A 17,056-nucleotide genomic window follows, 5' to 3' on the forward strand; every position below is an offset into this window, starting at 1 on the left:
CCCAGGTTCTGTTCTTTGCCTACATGAAGGCTTGAATTGAGTTAATCATTAAAAAAAATCAATATTAATTTACATACAAGACCAATAAACTTTTACTGATTGAAAAATACTGACCTGTGGCAGCTTACTGGCAAAGAGAAAACATCAGAAAGAAACCATACAATTTTCTATGTTCAACAAATGTTACCTTCTTATTCATCTTTAGAAACACAAAAAAATTCTGTAGTTCAATAAAAGATATAAATGAAATATAAATAAGTAAGAAACTCATTAACTGTTTAAAAAACTCCCAAGCACAGGGGGGCCTGGGTGGCTCAGTCTGTTAAGTGTCTGACTTCAGCTCAGGTCGTGGTCTCGCGGTTTGGAGTTGGTAGCCCCTCGTCGGGCTCTGTGCTGACAGCTGAGAGCCTGGAAGCCTGCTTCGGATTCTGCGTCTCCCTCTCTCTCTGCTCCTCCCCTGCTCACACTCTCTTTCTCTCAAAAACAAACAGTTAAAAAAAATTCCCAAGCATATTTTTCAATGTTTTTGGAAACCGTTTTAGAAATGAAATGTAAAATATTATTGTGTAGGTTAGCAACCAAATCTTTATTAGCAGAGAGCCTCACTATAGATTTGAGAGATAAAAGTCTCACACACATGGATATCCTAAATTAAGGATCACTATTTCTAAAATCCTCAAATTTAGATACATAAACTAGAAATTTTATTTGGAGAAAAAAATTTAAAAAGTGGTTTCTAAAAACCCTTATTGGTTTTACGACCACAGTCATGTATTATGATTTTAGTCACTGGAAAAGTCTGAACAAAAACAATGTTAATCTTATCTCTGATGATGTAACTGCTTAAAAACAAACTGAAATAAAATAGGCACAGGAATTAGAAAACAATCTAAGTGAAGAAATACAGCTTTATACCGAAAACCGTTAAAAAAAATTTTTTTTCCTGTAGTTCTCCTAGATTAGCCACTTGTTGCCTTCTATTGCCAACTGGTCTATGGTAACTATTTCTAATTCTCCCCCGGCAGCCTTGGCCTTAGGATGATATTCTGATGCTGAAGTCAGCACTGAGGTTGCAACAAGAGCTGCTGCTGTCTTGATTATCAAAACCCCCGGGGAATAAAAACCAATTTGTGGACTTCCTTGAAGAGAATGCTTATTTTATTTTTTTTAAAGTAGGCTTCATGCCCAACACAGAGCCTAGCCCGGGGCTTGAACTCATGACCGTGGGATGAAGACCTAAGCTGAGATCAAGAGTCATACAACTAAACTGACTGAGCCACCAGGTGCCCCAAAATCCTTATCTTGGGAACTATATTAGCCAAGTGATGAATCAGATGAAATGTGTGGATACCAGAAACACACTGGAAATGAGGAATTATCAATGATAAAAGGGATGGAAAGTTGTCAGTGAAGTAAAGATAGGAAAAGAGAGAAGTAATAAGACGGATCATCTACTTCCAAAAGTTTAAAATTATATACCAAAAAGGGATCTATGGATGAATACAATATCGACATCAATGTCTTACAGATGAGGAAATAAAATATAAAGGGGTATTTTTTCCAAAATCACAGCATAGTAATGACAATAAAATCAAGAAAATAAGATTATATGGACCCAGTAACAAACATCCAGTCCTCTATCACTCAGCTTCGACAATTATCAACTCATGGAAAATCTTGTCTACTCTCACCTAGTCCCCACTTTCCTAGGTTGTTTTAAATAAGACCCCAATATAAAATCATTTCAGTCATCAATATTTCAGTACATATTTCCAAAATATAAGAACTCATAAAAAAACTATAACACTACTAGCACAACTAGAATAATAATTTCTTAATACAGTAATATCCAGTCAATGTTAAAATTTCCCTATTTCAAACATTTATTTAGTTTTCTCATTCAAATCATAACCTTAAGGGGGTGCCTGGGTGGCTTAGTCGGTTAAGCGTCCGACTTTTGCTTAGGTCATGATCTCGCGGTTCGTGGGTTCGAGCCCCGCGTAGGGCTCTGTGCTGACTGCCAGCTCAGAGCCTGGAGCCTATTTCAGATTCTGTATCTCCTTCTCTCTCTGACCCTCCCCTACTCACGCTGTCTGTCTGTCTGTCTCTCTCTCTCAGAAATAAATAAAACATTAAAAAAAAAATCATAACCTTAAGGGTCATACACTGGAATTAAAAAAAGTGAATTAACAAATTGCAAGCAGTAGAAACCAGTAGTTTAAAAATAAATTAAAAGATGTATCATCTAATTCCAGTGTATGACCCTTAAGGTTATGATTTTTTTTTTTAATGTTTTTATTTATTTCTAGGAGAGAGAGAGAGAGAGAGACAGCATGAGCAGGGGAGGGTCAGAGAGAGGGAGTCACAGACTCTGAAACAGGCTTCAGGCTCTGAGCTAGCTGTCAGCACAGAGCCCAACACAGGGCTCGAACCCACGAACCGTGAGATCATGACCTGAGCCGAAGTCGGATGCTTAATGGACTGAGCCACCCAGGCACCCCTTGTTAATTCACTTTTTAAAAGAGGGATTATTTTAGCAAACAATCCAAAATGAAATAGAATACTTCTAAATTATGCAACTTTGTGCTATATTATTCATCACCTCTTGTACAATTATCCTCACACAAATAAATTCCAAATCTGTGAATATCATTCAAATGGTTTTATGTGATAGCTGATACTTGTGATGCAGAAAACTTATGTTGCCCAAGAAACAAAGTATAAAAAACTCTAATAAGCAACACATAAAACTGAACATGAGACATCCTATTCTCTTTATTTATAATTTAAAACATTTATTCAGATTTTTAAAATGCAAAATAATAGAGATTTTAAGAGTCATAAAGTACTCAAAACTTTACAAGTATGAGAGTGAGAGTTTATCTCTAGCAGACTCTTCTCTGGCTCTTTCCTCTTAGTTCCCAAACTGACCCAGATCTCCCACTGCAGTACTGCGAAGTTTTAGAACATTAGGACGATGTTATCCAGGTGGGGATATCTTTCTTACTGTTCTTTCATAACTGTCCTGAGTAATTTTCTCTTTAACAAGTGCTAGGTTAAACTGTAAAGTACAATACATTAATCTCTAATGTGCCCAACTTCCTACTTTGTACCTTCTCACCTTCTGCAGAAGAAAGAAACTGACTCAGGGAAGTACTGTAAACTACTAAAAGAGTGGATTAAGTACTTACTAGTGGCTCTTTACCGGAAGACAGGTAGACTGGGAGGGAATGAAAAGAATTCCTAAGAGAGATAATGACGCTAAAAAGCATTCCCAAGTAATTCGGAAATAATGCAATTTGGAACGTATCTTAAGTAAAGTTTGGAAAGTCAAGAGTCTTTTAATTAAAGCAAATTAGAATTTTTTCACTGTTCTTTATTTATACTACATGTTTTTTATAATAAAATGCTACTCAAAGAACTGAATACTTACTGTGTGCAAAGTGCTATGGAAAATTCTAAGATGGGTAAAATAAAATTCCTTGCTCTCAAGTATCTTATCAAGACCCTTATCAAGAAGTAAAACATTCTATGTCAATTATATCTCAATAAAACTGGAGGGCGGACAGAGTAAAATATAACATCAATATAAAATAGTCCATGTAAATATTGTAAGAAAAAGTATGAAGAAAGGTCAGAGAAAGAAAAGATCAACTTTTTTCTGAAAACAAGTAAAGACTATTCACGTTTGAATAACCAATAACTAACTCTCTTAAAAATCTGGCCTTTAAAATCTTTCACATTATAAACTGAAATATTTATGTACAAAATGTCTTAGACTTTCCTTCAACTATCTCAGGAAAAATAAGTAAAATAAAAAAGTGTAATAGGAATAATGAAACAAGAATGACAGGTGTTGAGTACTGAAGCTTGGTGAAGGGTTCAGGGAAGATTCCTATATTAATGTTTATTTGAAAATTTCCATACTGTCAAGTAAAGAAACAAATCCTAATTGAAAACAAATGAAATTAATGATGACTCTCTGAAGCAGAAAACTTATATATTAGAATAACAGAAAAAAAGAAAAACAAAAATCACTAAAAAGTGTCTTCTGTATAAAACTAAGGCTGTTATTCCAAAATGAAGTATAAAATGAAGCTAGTTTCATTACCCCAAAACATACATTCTATTTAAAATATTTTATGGCAGGGGTGCCTGGGTGGCTTAGTCGGTTAAACGTCCGACTTTCGCTTAGGTCATGATCTTGCGGTTCGTGGGTTCGAGCCCCGCGTCGGGCTCTGTGCTGACTGCCAGCTCAGAGCCTGGAGCCTGTTTCAGTCTGTGACTCCCTCTCTCTCTGACCCTCCCCTGCTCATGCTGTCTCTCTCTCTCTCTCCTAGAAATAAATAAAACATTAAAAAAAAAATTTATGGTAATTTACACAGACCTTTAAGTTCATTTGCTTACTCTCTTAATATATGTTAAAATTGACAATTATATTAGGTAGAAGTTTATTATTCTAAATAAGGTAAGTTCATTTTTTCAGTTAATGTACTTTTATAAACCTGACAGTAGTTAAAGGGAAATGAAAGTGTCAATAAAGTCCAAATGAACAACAACAAAGCCTAAAATAACAGAGCCCTGAACTACACATGTGAAAAACCATATTTTTTAATTTTTTTTTTTTTAATTTATTTCTGAGAGAGAGACAGTGTGAGCAGGGGAGGGATAGAGAAAAAGGAAGACCCAGAATCCGAAAGAGGCTCAAGGCTCTGAGCTGGCTGTTAGCAGAGAGCTGGATGCGGGGCTCGAACCCACGAACCGTGAGATCATGACCTGAGCCAAAGCAGGACGTTTAACCGACAGAGCCACCCAGGCGCCCCAAAACCATCTTATTTTTTAAGTATGGCAGAAAAAGACCCCTTGATTTTACTTTATTCCAAATATTTTTAACTTGAATATATCTAGAAGGTATTCTAGGTAAGCAATCAACCTGTCAACATTTATGTTCAAAAGTTACCAGAATGTTTTCTAACAAGTATACTCACTTGCTGTTTCAATACCAGGTTCTTCACTCCTTCCATCACAAACTGTGATCCAGTATTCATGACTCGTGATAAGAGACTAGGGACAAAAGAAGAGGATCACGAGAAGTATAAATTATCTTTCCAATCTGTTACAGATAAACTATTTGCCTATTACACATGACATGCTGATGCTCACTGTACCTACCACTTTTATTCTCAATAAATGTGACTCAAGAATTTTTGCTTCTAGAGATCCTGGCTGTAATTTTATCTAACAATAAAACAGTGATAAAAGATTCTATCAATAATTATTAATGAAATATAAAAATAAAAGCTGCCCTCAAATATCTTAGTTTATTTTTTAAAGTGTATTTTTTTGAGAGAGAGAGAGAGCGAGCGTGAGAGAGAGCAAGCAAGCATGAGTGGGGGGCAGGTGCAGAAAAATGGAGAGAGAGAATCCCAAGCAGGCTCTGTGCTAACAGCACAGAGCACAACACAGGGCTCCATCTTATGACCTGAGATGAAATCAAAAGTTGGACCAACTGACCTACCCAGGCGACCCTCAAATTAAACATTTTTCCATTAGGATTTGTTCACTTCATGTCTGTGTGTCACATTTTGGTAATTCTCACAATATTTTAAACATTTTCATTATTATTGTATTGGTTATGGTGATCTGCAATCAGTCATCTTTGCTGTCACTACTGTAATTATTTTGGGGTTCCACAATCCTTGCTCATGTAAGCTAGCAAACTTAACTGATAAATATGGTGGTGTGTTTTGAATGCTCCATCAACTGCCTGTTTCCCAGTCTGTCACCCTCTCCTGGTGCCTCCTACTCCCTGAGATACAACAATATTGAAATAAGGACAATTAATAGCTCTATAATGGCCTGTATGTGTTCAGGTGAAAAGAAAGAGTTACATGTCTCTCACTTCATTTTTCTGATGTCTAATCTTATTTGTTACTCTTAAAAAATCTCCTTTTTGACTGGACTCTAAGAGGTAGAAAGACGTTCTCAGAGGACAGCTTCTGTCCCTTGACAATCTGTTCCTGGAGGTTTTCTTAGGCCTCCTTTACTCTCTTGGCCAAAAGTTGAGCATATTCTGTAGCCTCTTCCTTCTTTTTCTTAGTATGCGGTTTCTTCGTGGCACTACACTGACATTTGTGTTGCAGGCCATGGAGAGCACCAAGACTGTTGAAACTTGAGCACTTTGGTTCCTGGTTTCTTACTGTCTCTGTTTAGGGGCTTTCTCACAACATGCTGGTGGATATCATCTTCTTTAGAGAGACTGAGAATTTTGTGGATTCTGCTAGATCTTTTGAGTCCCAGGTGATGAGGCACAGTAATATCAATGAGTCCAGGAATATACCCCCCCCTTTTTTTATAATGACCAAGTTGAGAACCCTGAGACTGGCACCCACAATGCAACCTTGAACAGATTTGTACTTACCTTCCCCAGTCCTCCGTGGTCTGTAGCAGAAATGACTCTTACTCAGCAGCAGGCAGACAAAGCCATGGGTCAAAACACCCTGCTCACTGGGAATCCTTGTTTGTCACTACCCACACTGATTCCAACTATAATTCTCCTTCATCCAGAGCATCAGCAGGAATTTCTGTGGCCATATGCTTCTCATATACGGTATAAACTCTGTGTCTGCTGTCTAGTTCAACAAGTTTCTGGCAGCCTGTAGCTGGGAAAGAAATGTTCAGCTTTATCCTAAAACAGCCTATCTACCACCTCTGAGGCACCACAAAAAAGAGCCCATGTCTCTCACTTTAAATCAGAAGTTAGAAATAATTAAGTTTAGTGAGGAAGAAGGCATGTTATTTTTTAGCAATAAACTATGTAAAAAACTCATTAAGATTTTTATTTATTTTGAGAGAAGGTGCTTGCACATGGGGAGGAGTAGAGGTGGGTGAGGGGCAGAAAGAGAAGAGAGAGTATCCCAAGCAGGCTCTGTGCTATCAGCGCTGAGCCTCACACAGGGCTCGATCCTATAAACCATGACATCATGACCTGAGCCAAAATCAAGAGTTGGATGCTAAATCGACCGAGGAACCCAGGCACCCGAGCAATAAACTATGTTTAAATTAAGATATGTACATTTTTAAAGACAAAATGTTATTATACCCTTAATAGACTACAGTGCAGTACAAATGTAACTTACATGCATAGGAAACCAAAAAATCAATTTTGAATTGCTTTATTGTGATATTTGCTTTACTGCAGTGGTCAGGAACTGAACCCCCAATATCTTTGAGCTATGCCTATGGGTTTTAGGCAAATTATAATTTGAAGAGAACTCCCTGCTTTCCTGATTGCCTTAATATTAAAACAATAAAATTAAAGATAGTAAATTAAGGTAACTTGTTTTAAGAATTCACCACACCAACATGCTGAAAATATGTATGAGTGTGAGTATTATGAGTAAGTCAAAAAGTTACTGTATTCTCTACATCACAGCAGTTAGACCCAGCCCTGTGTCTCTACGATCTCTCCACAATACATAAACTCTATCAAATAAAAATGTGCAACACAACACACCTGGTGAATTTTACCTCAAGTATGAAGAAATGTTTGAGTATTTAGCAACAAAAATAACACCACTAAATGACCTGCATATTGGGCATACATTTGTGGCTCAGTTAATCTCTCACCTGGGATCAAGGGATGCTTTGTGGGACAGAATGGTATTCCCGTATTATCATATCAGAAGGCTAGGGATATCCTTCAAATCATCAAGATTTTCTTACAACACATTTTATTAAAATTATCAACTGTGAAATCCACAAGAAATCTTTAGGCTTTTAATATTCAGTTAAGATTTTAACACACGAAACTGAAAGTCTACTAAATATATCAGAGTAATTTTCTAAATAAATTTCCTTTTCCCTATCTTGCCTTTACTCCTCTGTGAAAGGAATGGATGGACAAGATGGAAATCCTGTTTTTAAGAGAAACAAGAGAAAGTAATCTCTGTTGGAATGAAGGGTTCAGAGGTAATTCCCTGGTACCAGGCAACTCTGAGGGAGTGCTAAGCTACATAGCACTGTATGAAGGAAGGCTGGTTGGATTCATTTTGTCGAAGGACTTAAAATACTTGCCTTAGGCTAAATGTCTTTGCTTTATGCAAACTGTTCCATTAAAACCAGAAGCTCAAGGTGAATCTAGTATAAAACTGTTTTCCTCTAGGCTGTACACTTTTATTCTAAAACTTTAGGAATTTGAAACCAGCATGGTATAAAAAAGAGTAGTTAGAATTACCTTGTTTAGTTACTTTGAAAATCATACACACTATAGGATTCTCTGGAGTCAGGAGTCAGAACTAGATCTGGAGACTCCTTCCCTGTCATTTAATAGTATGTCTACATCTAACTCAAAGCCAAGTCTTGAGTGCCTAGCTCCCAATCTATACTGCTTATCAACAGTGATATAAAAGTAGTTTTAACCTTCATATAACTTCTGAAAATGAAAGATGTAATGTTTTAACAAGGAAGCAAAAGAAGTCAATAGCTCATACCATGTAAAATATATTAATTTGCACTTAATTTATTTAAAATACTTATTTTAAAAAGCATTATGTTTTTAATTATTACGTTTTATGTTTGTTTTTTGAGAGAGAGAGAGAGAGAGCGAGCGAGCAAGCTGGGGAGGGGCAGAAAAAGGAGGAGGGAGAAATCCCAAGCACACTCCATGTTCTCAGTATAGAGCCCGATGGAGGACTCAAACTCCCAAACTAGGAGATCATGACCTGAGCTGAAACCAAGAGTCGGGCGCTTAACCAAATGAGCCACCCAGGCACCCTAAAGTGTCAGTGTGTTTTTAGGGCTTTAGAGTTTAATTATGGTCTGGAGTACCGACTTACTCAAACAGAATTATTAAAAATACTTACCCCATTGGTTTAGTAGTAGTGTTACCATAGCTGGCAGGAGCTGAGGCCATCTTGGCAAAAGCCCTATGAAAAAAAAAATGCTATATTGAAAAGTTGATTATGAGAGCAACATTCAGCAGCACTGTGTTGAAAACTCTATGACTTTTACTATGCAGACATTTCTGAAAAGAGAAATCATCTTTCAACTATATAATACAAACTTTCAGTATAATTAGCACTGAAACAATGATATAAGTGTTGACTATATGATATGTAATCATGTAAAATGTTGTCCAAGTACAGTACAATTAGTACTAAAACACTGAGATTCTTTTCTTTTAAGTTTATGTATTTTGAGAGAAAGAGAGAGCACAAGCAGGGGAGAGGCGGGAGAAGGAAGGGGGAGAGAGGGAGAAGGGGAAGAGAGAGAGGGCGAGATAGAGAATGAATGAATCCCAAACAGGTTCTGGACCACCAACGCAGAGCCCAATGCAGGGCTCAACGCAGGGCTCAAACCCACGAACTGCAAGATAGTGACCTGAGCAGAAGCCAGAAGTTCAACTGACTGAGTCACCCAGATACTCTTGAGATTCTTTAAAATAAAACACAAATGCATTCACTTCCCAAACATCAAGACTTCTTCCTTTTATTATATCTGGTCAGTAGCATGAAACAGACTTGCTGCCTTAAAAGAACAATCATGAACTGATTAAATTTAGTCTCTTTATTGGTCTCCACATTCCATATTCCCTCATTCCCAAGCACATGCCTTTGTTCATGCTGTCCTTTGAGGGATAAATGGACTGCCTTATTCTCCAACAGAAATTGTATATTTCCTTTTAAGATTGCTCAAAACTACTTTTGTCTTTTTTTAGATTTTTTAATGTTTACTTTTGAAAGAGAAAGAGAGACAGAGCACAAGCACGGAAGGGGCAGACAAAGAGAGGGAGACACAGAATCCGAAGCAGGGTCCAGGCTCTGAGCTGTCAGCACAGAGCCTGATATGAGGCTCGAAGCCACAAACTGTAAGATCATGACCTGAGCCAAAGTTGGATGCTTAACCAACTCAGCCACCCAGGTGCCCCAAAATCACTTTTTTTTTTTATTAACACCATTCTAATTCTGCTACCCAATGATTTTTCCTTTTAAGAGGAACACACACTTTTATATCCAATTGCCTATAGTCATTTATTTTCAAATCTTTCTAAATGTCCAGAATTCTCTTTAACTAAACTATAAAAGTTTTGAAGTCTGGTCAAAAAGATGGCACTTCGATGTGTTTTTAAAAATATTTCCCTTCTGGGAATATGTTCACCATAGAGATCTGAGAAAACAGAATGATCCACTTTGAGGATCATTATCAGGAGTTTTGTGTATATTCCTCTAATGTCTAATGTCTAATATGTATGGACATACATATATATGACATACATACTTTTAAAAATAAAGTTAACATGCTGAAAAACTATTCTGTAACATATTTTAATAGCATACCAGAAACATTTTTGCATGACTCAATATTATGATTCTGAATTATTTCAATTGTTTTTGTAAAAGAAAAAAGCCTACCTAAGTATGAGAAAATCTTATGAGAGTAAAAAAAGGAATGGAAATTACTAAGATGTGATAATTGAAATGTTAAAAACACTCTATTTTGATTGGGACAAAACTCACCAATAATACCATTAGAGAAATCCCAAATACAAAAATCACAACCTTGTTCAGAAAGGAGGATGTAAATCAAATGTTTTCAGAAGTAGACTAGAATTTCTGTCTTCAACAAATATTTATCACTATAATCAACTATATCTAAACAATATTAAAGAATTAAATAAAAAATGGTATTTTTTAATGGTTAAACATCATGCAAACACTAAATAGTACCAGTGAAGAAAATTTAATGAACACTATTAAAAAAACCTTTTTTTAAAATGTTTATTTATTTTTGAGAGAGAGAGAGAGAGAAAGCAGGATAAGGGCAGAGAGAAAGGGAGACAGAGAATCCCAAGGAGGCTTCTCCAGTGCAAAGCCCAACTTGGGGCTTAAGCTCACCAACTGTGATACCATGACCTGAGCCAAAGGAGGACATTCAACTGACTAAGCCACCGAGGTGCTCCAAGAAACACTATAATTATTTAAGAAAATGGACTGGTGAAATGAGTTAACAGAAAACTAAAATATAAAACTGTATAATAATAATTTCAAATAAAAAATGTAATTACATATAAAAAACTATACATTACTGTTTAATTGTAGACTCTGGATGATAAGATTACAGGTGAATTTTTATTTCCTTTCTAACAGAGTTATCTAAAATTTTCTTCAAAAAGCTGGTATTACTCTTATAATTAGAAAAAAATGCTAGAAATTACATACTTTATAACCATATAAAATGATGTCCAAGACTGGCTTTACTCTTATAACAATAAATGTTTGATTTAAGGAGTTCCCCACAAATCATAATGTAAAGAACAACGACATATGCCACACATTCAATGCGTAAAGGTATATATTATAAAAATTTGGAAAAGGTAGTTTTCAGTTTCTCTTTTTTAACAGAGGTCTACTGTATATTTTCTTCTTATTGCAAGAACATAGTCAAATAAAAAGAAATTTGAAAAAGCAAGGGCACCTGGCTTGCTCAGTCAATAGAGCATGTAACTCTTGACCTTGGAGTCATGAATTCCACACTTACGTTGACGGTAGATAGGACTTAAAAACAATAGCAACAATAACAACAACAAAAAGAGGCACCTGACTAGCTCTGTTGGTGTGCATGGTTCTTGATTTCTAGGTTGTAAGTTTGAGCCTCATGTTGGGTGTAGAAGATTACTTAACAATAAAATACTACGGGTGCCTGGGTGGCTCAGTTGGTTAAGTGCCAGACTCCTGATTTCTACTCAGGTCATGATCTCACTGTTTGTGGGATTGAGCGCTGCGTCGGGCTCCATGTGCTGATGGCATGTAGCCTGCTTGGGAACCTCTCTCCCTCTCTGCTCCTCCACCACTTGTTCACTCATAATAAATAAATAAATAAATAAATAAATAAATAAATAAATAAATAAAGATTAAAAATAAAATCATTAAAAAAAACATATTTGAAAAAGTACTCAAACTTAAAATCTCAGAGATAACCACTGTTAATAACTTGGCATACAGTTTGCATACAGCTGGCATACAGTTGAGCTTGGAAAGTATATTCAATATTGTAGTCTTCAACCAATCATTTTAAGAAATATTTTTTAAGTTTATTTATTAATTTTGGGAGAGAGGGAGAGTGGAGAGAGAGAGGAGAGAGAGAAAGAACTCCAAGCAGGCTTTACACTATCAGCACAGGGCCCAACATGGGGGTTTGACTCCAAACTGAGATCGTGACCTGAGTGGAAATCAATAGTCAGATGCTTAACTGACTGAGCCACCAGGCACTGTACCCCATTTTAAGAAATATTTTGACAGTAAGGTTTGTTGTAAAAAATTTGGAAAATAAAGATAAGCACACGAAAGGAAGGAATTCTACCACCTAGAGTTACCCACTATTAACATTTTAATATAATGTCAAGCTATGTAATTGTATGTTTACAGATACATGTTAAGATATACATACACATACAGAAATGGATGGATAACAGAGATGATAAGGTAAAAACTGTCATCTAAGTTTTGGCTCAAATATCACCTACTCAGAGACTTTTTGTGATCTACACAACAAATTTAACTTTTACTCCCAAGTTAAGATCTTATCACTCGGTGTTATTTTTATCACTTAGTATCATTTAATATTGTTCTGTCATTTGTTGGCTTATTTGTTGATTTATTTTCCCCTCCACACAAATGTAAATTCAATGACTGAAGGGGACTTCCACATGTTCACTATTATATTTCCAAAATCTAGAAGAGTCCCTAGGCACAAAGACAGAAATTAATCGTTGTAAACTATTTTTTCACTATCATATACAGACATTTTCCAGTGTCATTAGTTTTCCTCAACATGATTTTTAATTTTCAATTGTATCTTATGGAAATGCTTACTGTTCGACATTTAAGTTAGCTGCTTCTAAGATTTTACAATTCTAATTATTTCTCTGGAATAAATCCTTAGAAGTATGTAAAGATTTAGAAAAAAAATTTTAAGTTATTTTATTTTATTTTTGAGAGAGAGACAGAAAATGAGCAGGGGAGGGGCAGAGAGAGAGGGAGACACAGGATCTGAAGCAGGCTCCAGGCTCTCAGCTGTCAGCAGAGAGCCGGACGCAGGGCTCGAACTCATGAACTGTAAGATCATGACCTGAGCGAAAGTCAGTGCTCAACTGACTGAGCCACCCAGGGGCCCTGCGAATTTTTTTTAAAAAATTATTTTTATACATCGAGCAAAATGGTGACAGTTTATATTTTAATAGCAGAATATATGCTCACCAATTAATCTGCCTGTATACTTGGAACAGCACTTTACTATATCTATGCACTCTGTTCATCTGAACTTCTCTATCAGTGAAATTAAAATTTTCTTTTAATGTTTTTGAGACAGTTGACCCAAAATATTTCAGTCTTTATCATTCTTACCGAATCAGGGAAGAAAATATCAACTTCTCTAGGAAAAAAAGACATCACCATTTTTTGTAATTTTAGATTATGGATAGGGAAGGCCAGATAGGGAAATATTTATGTCATTAAATTAAAAAAAATTACTAAGGCACTGTTCAACTTTCTTAGTAACATTCTTATCTTCTTGGGAGTTCCATTGTACTCTCTTATATAAGAAGAAAATAAAACTTACTTCCACTGTTTGATATATTGTAAGGGATTAAGGTTGCATCCTGCATCAGTTAATGCTTTTTTGTATTGCTCCAAATCAGCCTGAAATAAGCAAAGAACGATATAAAAAATTTTATTTTTGTGAAAGAGAAGACCACTTTGTTATTATTTTATGAATTAAAAAGTTAGATGAAAGGCATGAGTTTGAATTCCAGGCACCCAAATATAATGGAATCATATTTTGAGTATATAAGTTAGCACTGAGATAAAAATCACATCTAATGAAAATTGCCTTTGATAGATTCCCAAATCACCTATCCAGTACTCTGTCATCCCTCAGTGAGTCAGTTTTTTCTCCACTTTTGAAGTTGCCTTTCCTCAGGATAAGCACTAAATGAAACATTTGGCTTGACCAAGAATATTTCAGAACCAGAAGCACACGGGGCATGACACTGACTGAGGGGAAATGCAGATTCAGGTTTTTCCCTCTTCTATGCACTCCAGTGGTCCAAATGCATTAACTGAGAATCAGGTGTCCTACACTTTTTAAACTGTTGTTTTCTTTTTCTTGCTCTTTTTGTTTCCTGATGAGTAAGTCCAATTGAATTCCTATAATTTATAGGAGGCTACCATGATAGTGACTCCATTATAAAACTTTTACAAGATAAATTTTTTTAATATTTACTAATTTTTGAAGGAGAAAGAGACAGAATAAGAGCAGGGGAGGGGCAGAGAGAGAGACACACAGAGCTGGAAGCAGGCTCCAAGCTCCGAGCTGTCAGCACAGAGCCTGACACAGGGCTTGAACTCACCAACCATGAGATCATGACCTAAGCTGAACTCGGACACTTAACCTACTGAGCCATCCAGGGCCCCTTACAAGACAGAAATTTAAAGCTCACCTTCAACCAGAGATGTTTACTACTTTGCAGTTTTGAGGCTATCCAGGCTGACATCAGGAGTCATAATTTGCTTTAAGCCTCTTAATGATTGCTTAAACTTATGAAAAGACATAGTCCTTATCAAAAATAAATGAAAATAATATGGTCAAATTAATACTGAACTAAGTTTTAAAATCATAAATTCTGAAGAAAATATTATAAATAGGCTATAAGCCTTTTTATACCTAAGCCATATATATGTGTAAGAATCCCCTAAGATATAGGTATGAGTTGCTTCTAAAAAGAAAACTACACTTTCTTACTAAAGTAAAAGATGTATCCCAGAATAAAGCAGAATTGGCCTAAAGCAAACACTGGGTTTAGCTTACTGATTTAACATGCCAAAGATTTTTGACAAAAAGATGCATTATGATCTATCAGACTTATAAAAATACATGCTATTGGCAAAGGAAAGAAGTTTATAACTACCTTGTCATCCTATATGTCTTCTCCAAAGTTCTAATGCTTGTTGCTCACCAGTAAAATTTTACTGAGTTAATAGCAGAGAGTTAGCAGGTCTCTAATCTGGCAACAACACTGACACTAAAATTGCCATTTGCCTTCAAAGTCAATTACCTATAAATACTTAAAATATTTTTTCTTCTAAAGCAACTGATGGCCCATCACAGAAAAAGAACAAAATTATCCACAATCCACTTTCCCAGTGAGAAAAAAAATCTTCTAGAAAGGGAAATTTGTCATTTTCTCATTTTGAGACATTTATTGATATAAAAGTTATTTGACTGCAATACAAAAAAACTCTCAATTTTATTTTATTTTAAAAATTTTTTTGAAATGTCTTTATTTTGAGAGACAGAGAGTGAACAGGGGAGGGACAGATAGGGAGACACAGAATGTGAAGCAGGCTCCAGGTTCTGAGCTGTCAGCACAGAGCCCGATGCAGAACCCAAACCCACAGACTATGAGATCATGATCTGAGCCAAAGTTGGATGCTTAACCGAGTGAGCCTCCCAGGCACCCCTCAATTTTATTTTTTATATGAATCATATGACAGATATAAATCTGAAGTGTAATCTAATTAAATTATAATATTTACATAGCTTTTTGGAATTTTGGTTATTTTCCTCTAATTGACTTGGTATGTTCTATAATGGACATTAATTTTTAAATAAACTTAAAATATTACCATATTTTTACTTTAGGTTAAAGATAACCTCACGGGAAAGCATTAGTGGCTATAGCTTAAAGACATGGAGCTTTTAAGATTATCACATAATAAGAAATAAGGCCAATCTTTCAAAAAGCATAGCAAACTTGGTTAACTTATTTTATAATAGCTATCTTCCAGAAATAAGAATGTTGGGTACTTGAATTCAATTCATATTCTAACAACTTAAAAATGGTCAGACATTTCATGAATGGGTAGTTCTCTTGGTGACAATAAATATTGCTATAAAACTCAGCAGTAAATAGAACCAGACTTACCAAACTGTTTTTTTTTTTTAAAGAAAGGAATGAGGTAGTTATTTGGTCACAGTGATCTGTCTTCCATTTTTGAAACAAACAAATATCTCCCCTTCTACCAATAACTGAACAAAGAGGACGTACCTCAGAGGGTGCTTGCTGTGCACTTATATAATAAATAAGAAACAGCCTCATTTTATCTTCTGGAGTTCCTGCTACATAGGGGGAAAAAAAAATCTTTCAGAATTCTGGTTAAGTGTTATAGTCAACACAAGTGGACTATAAAATTTAAGGCATATATAAGCATGATTATAATATTTAAGGTATATATAAAAAATTTAAGCCATATATAAATATGATGAGATAAAATGTGGTTCTTGATTCAAGATTATAGGCACGTTAATTATGACTAAGTAAAATACAAATATGGAAAAAGATTAAATGTTGTAAAGGAATGGGATATAGGAGTATCTCCATTCTCTCTTCCAAAATGTCTGTAAGAGATGTACCTTTTAGATATAAACTCAGAAAGAAAGGTACAGGTAGGATAATCATACAATTCTAAAACAGTATACTTCTGAAATGGAAAAAGGATGTCAGTACTAATCATATAAAGGCAACAAATATAAAAATGAGACTGTCCTGGGAAACAGCTATATGGTCATTCTAAGTGTTAGGTCATGAAACCTAAGTATGAAATACTTCTCAAAGGTGGGACCACAAAATATATAGGTCTCCTCTTTCTCAAGGGTATTCTATCACTATATAAGATTTGAGTAAAGAATACACTTAAATTAAAATAAACACCATTGTATTATGCAAAATACATTTGACTGAAACTATACAAAATGTAAGATATAAAAGAAATTTCTTGCTTGCAGTGAGTTTGAACTGCTATTCCCATTACCCAGAGCCCAAAACTACAGAAAAACTCTGTAGTTTCATTCTCCACTCTGCTACGGGGTGTACACTGGTGCAAAGTGATGAGGCACTGGTCACTGACTCACCACCAACAAATAACAATACATACTCTCATTTCAAAGTGTGTCCTAATACTCAAGAACTTGGCACTGTTATACTTTCTTATAGAAAACT

General features: G+C 35.5%; 1 protein-coding gene across 1 annotated transcript in view; it reads right to left on the reverse strand.

Annotated features, from left to right (window-relative positions):
- The window catches only part of SCFD1 (sec1 family domain containing 1), a 100,093-nt gene that overhangs the window by 18,269 nt on the left and 64,768 nt on the right, over positions 1-17,056 (reverse strand). The window contains exons 16-19 of the mRNA XM_039247148.1: positions 16,106-16,176; positions 13,618-13,697; positions 8,865-8,927; positions 4,989-5,064 (exon numbers count right to left, since the gene is read on the reverse strand). Coding sequence (XP_039103079.1) covers positions 4,989-5,064; positions 8,865-8,927; positions 13,618-13,697; positions 16,106-16,176 — 290 coding nt within the window. The remainder of the gene's footprint in view (positions 1-4,988; positions 5,065-8,864; positions 8,928-13,617; positions 13,698-16,105; positions 16,177-17,056) is intronic.

This window comes from Hyaena hyaena, unplaced genomic scaffold (assembly GCF_003009895.1).
Source record: "Hyaena hyaena isolate Hyena2069 unplaced genomic scaffold, ASM300989v1 scaffold_291, whole genome shotgun sequence".
Lineage (NCBI taxonomy): Eukaryota > Metazoa > Chordata > Mammalia > Carnivora > Hyaenidae > Hyaena > Hyaena hyaena.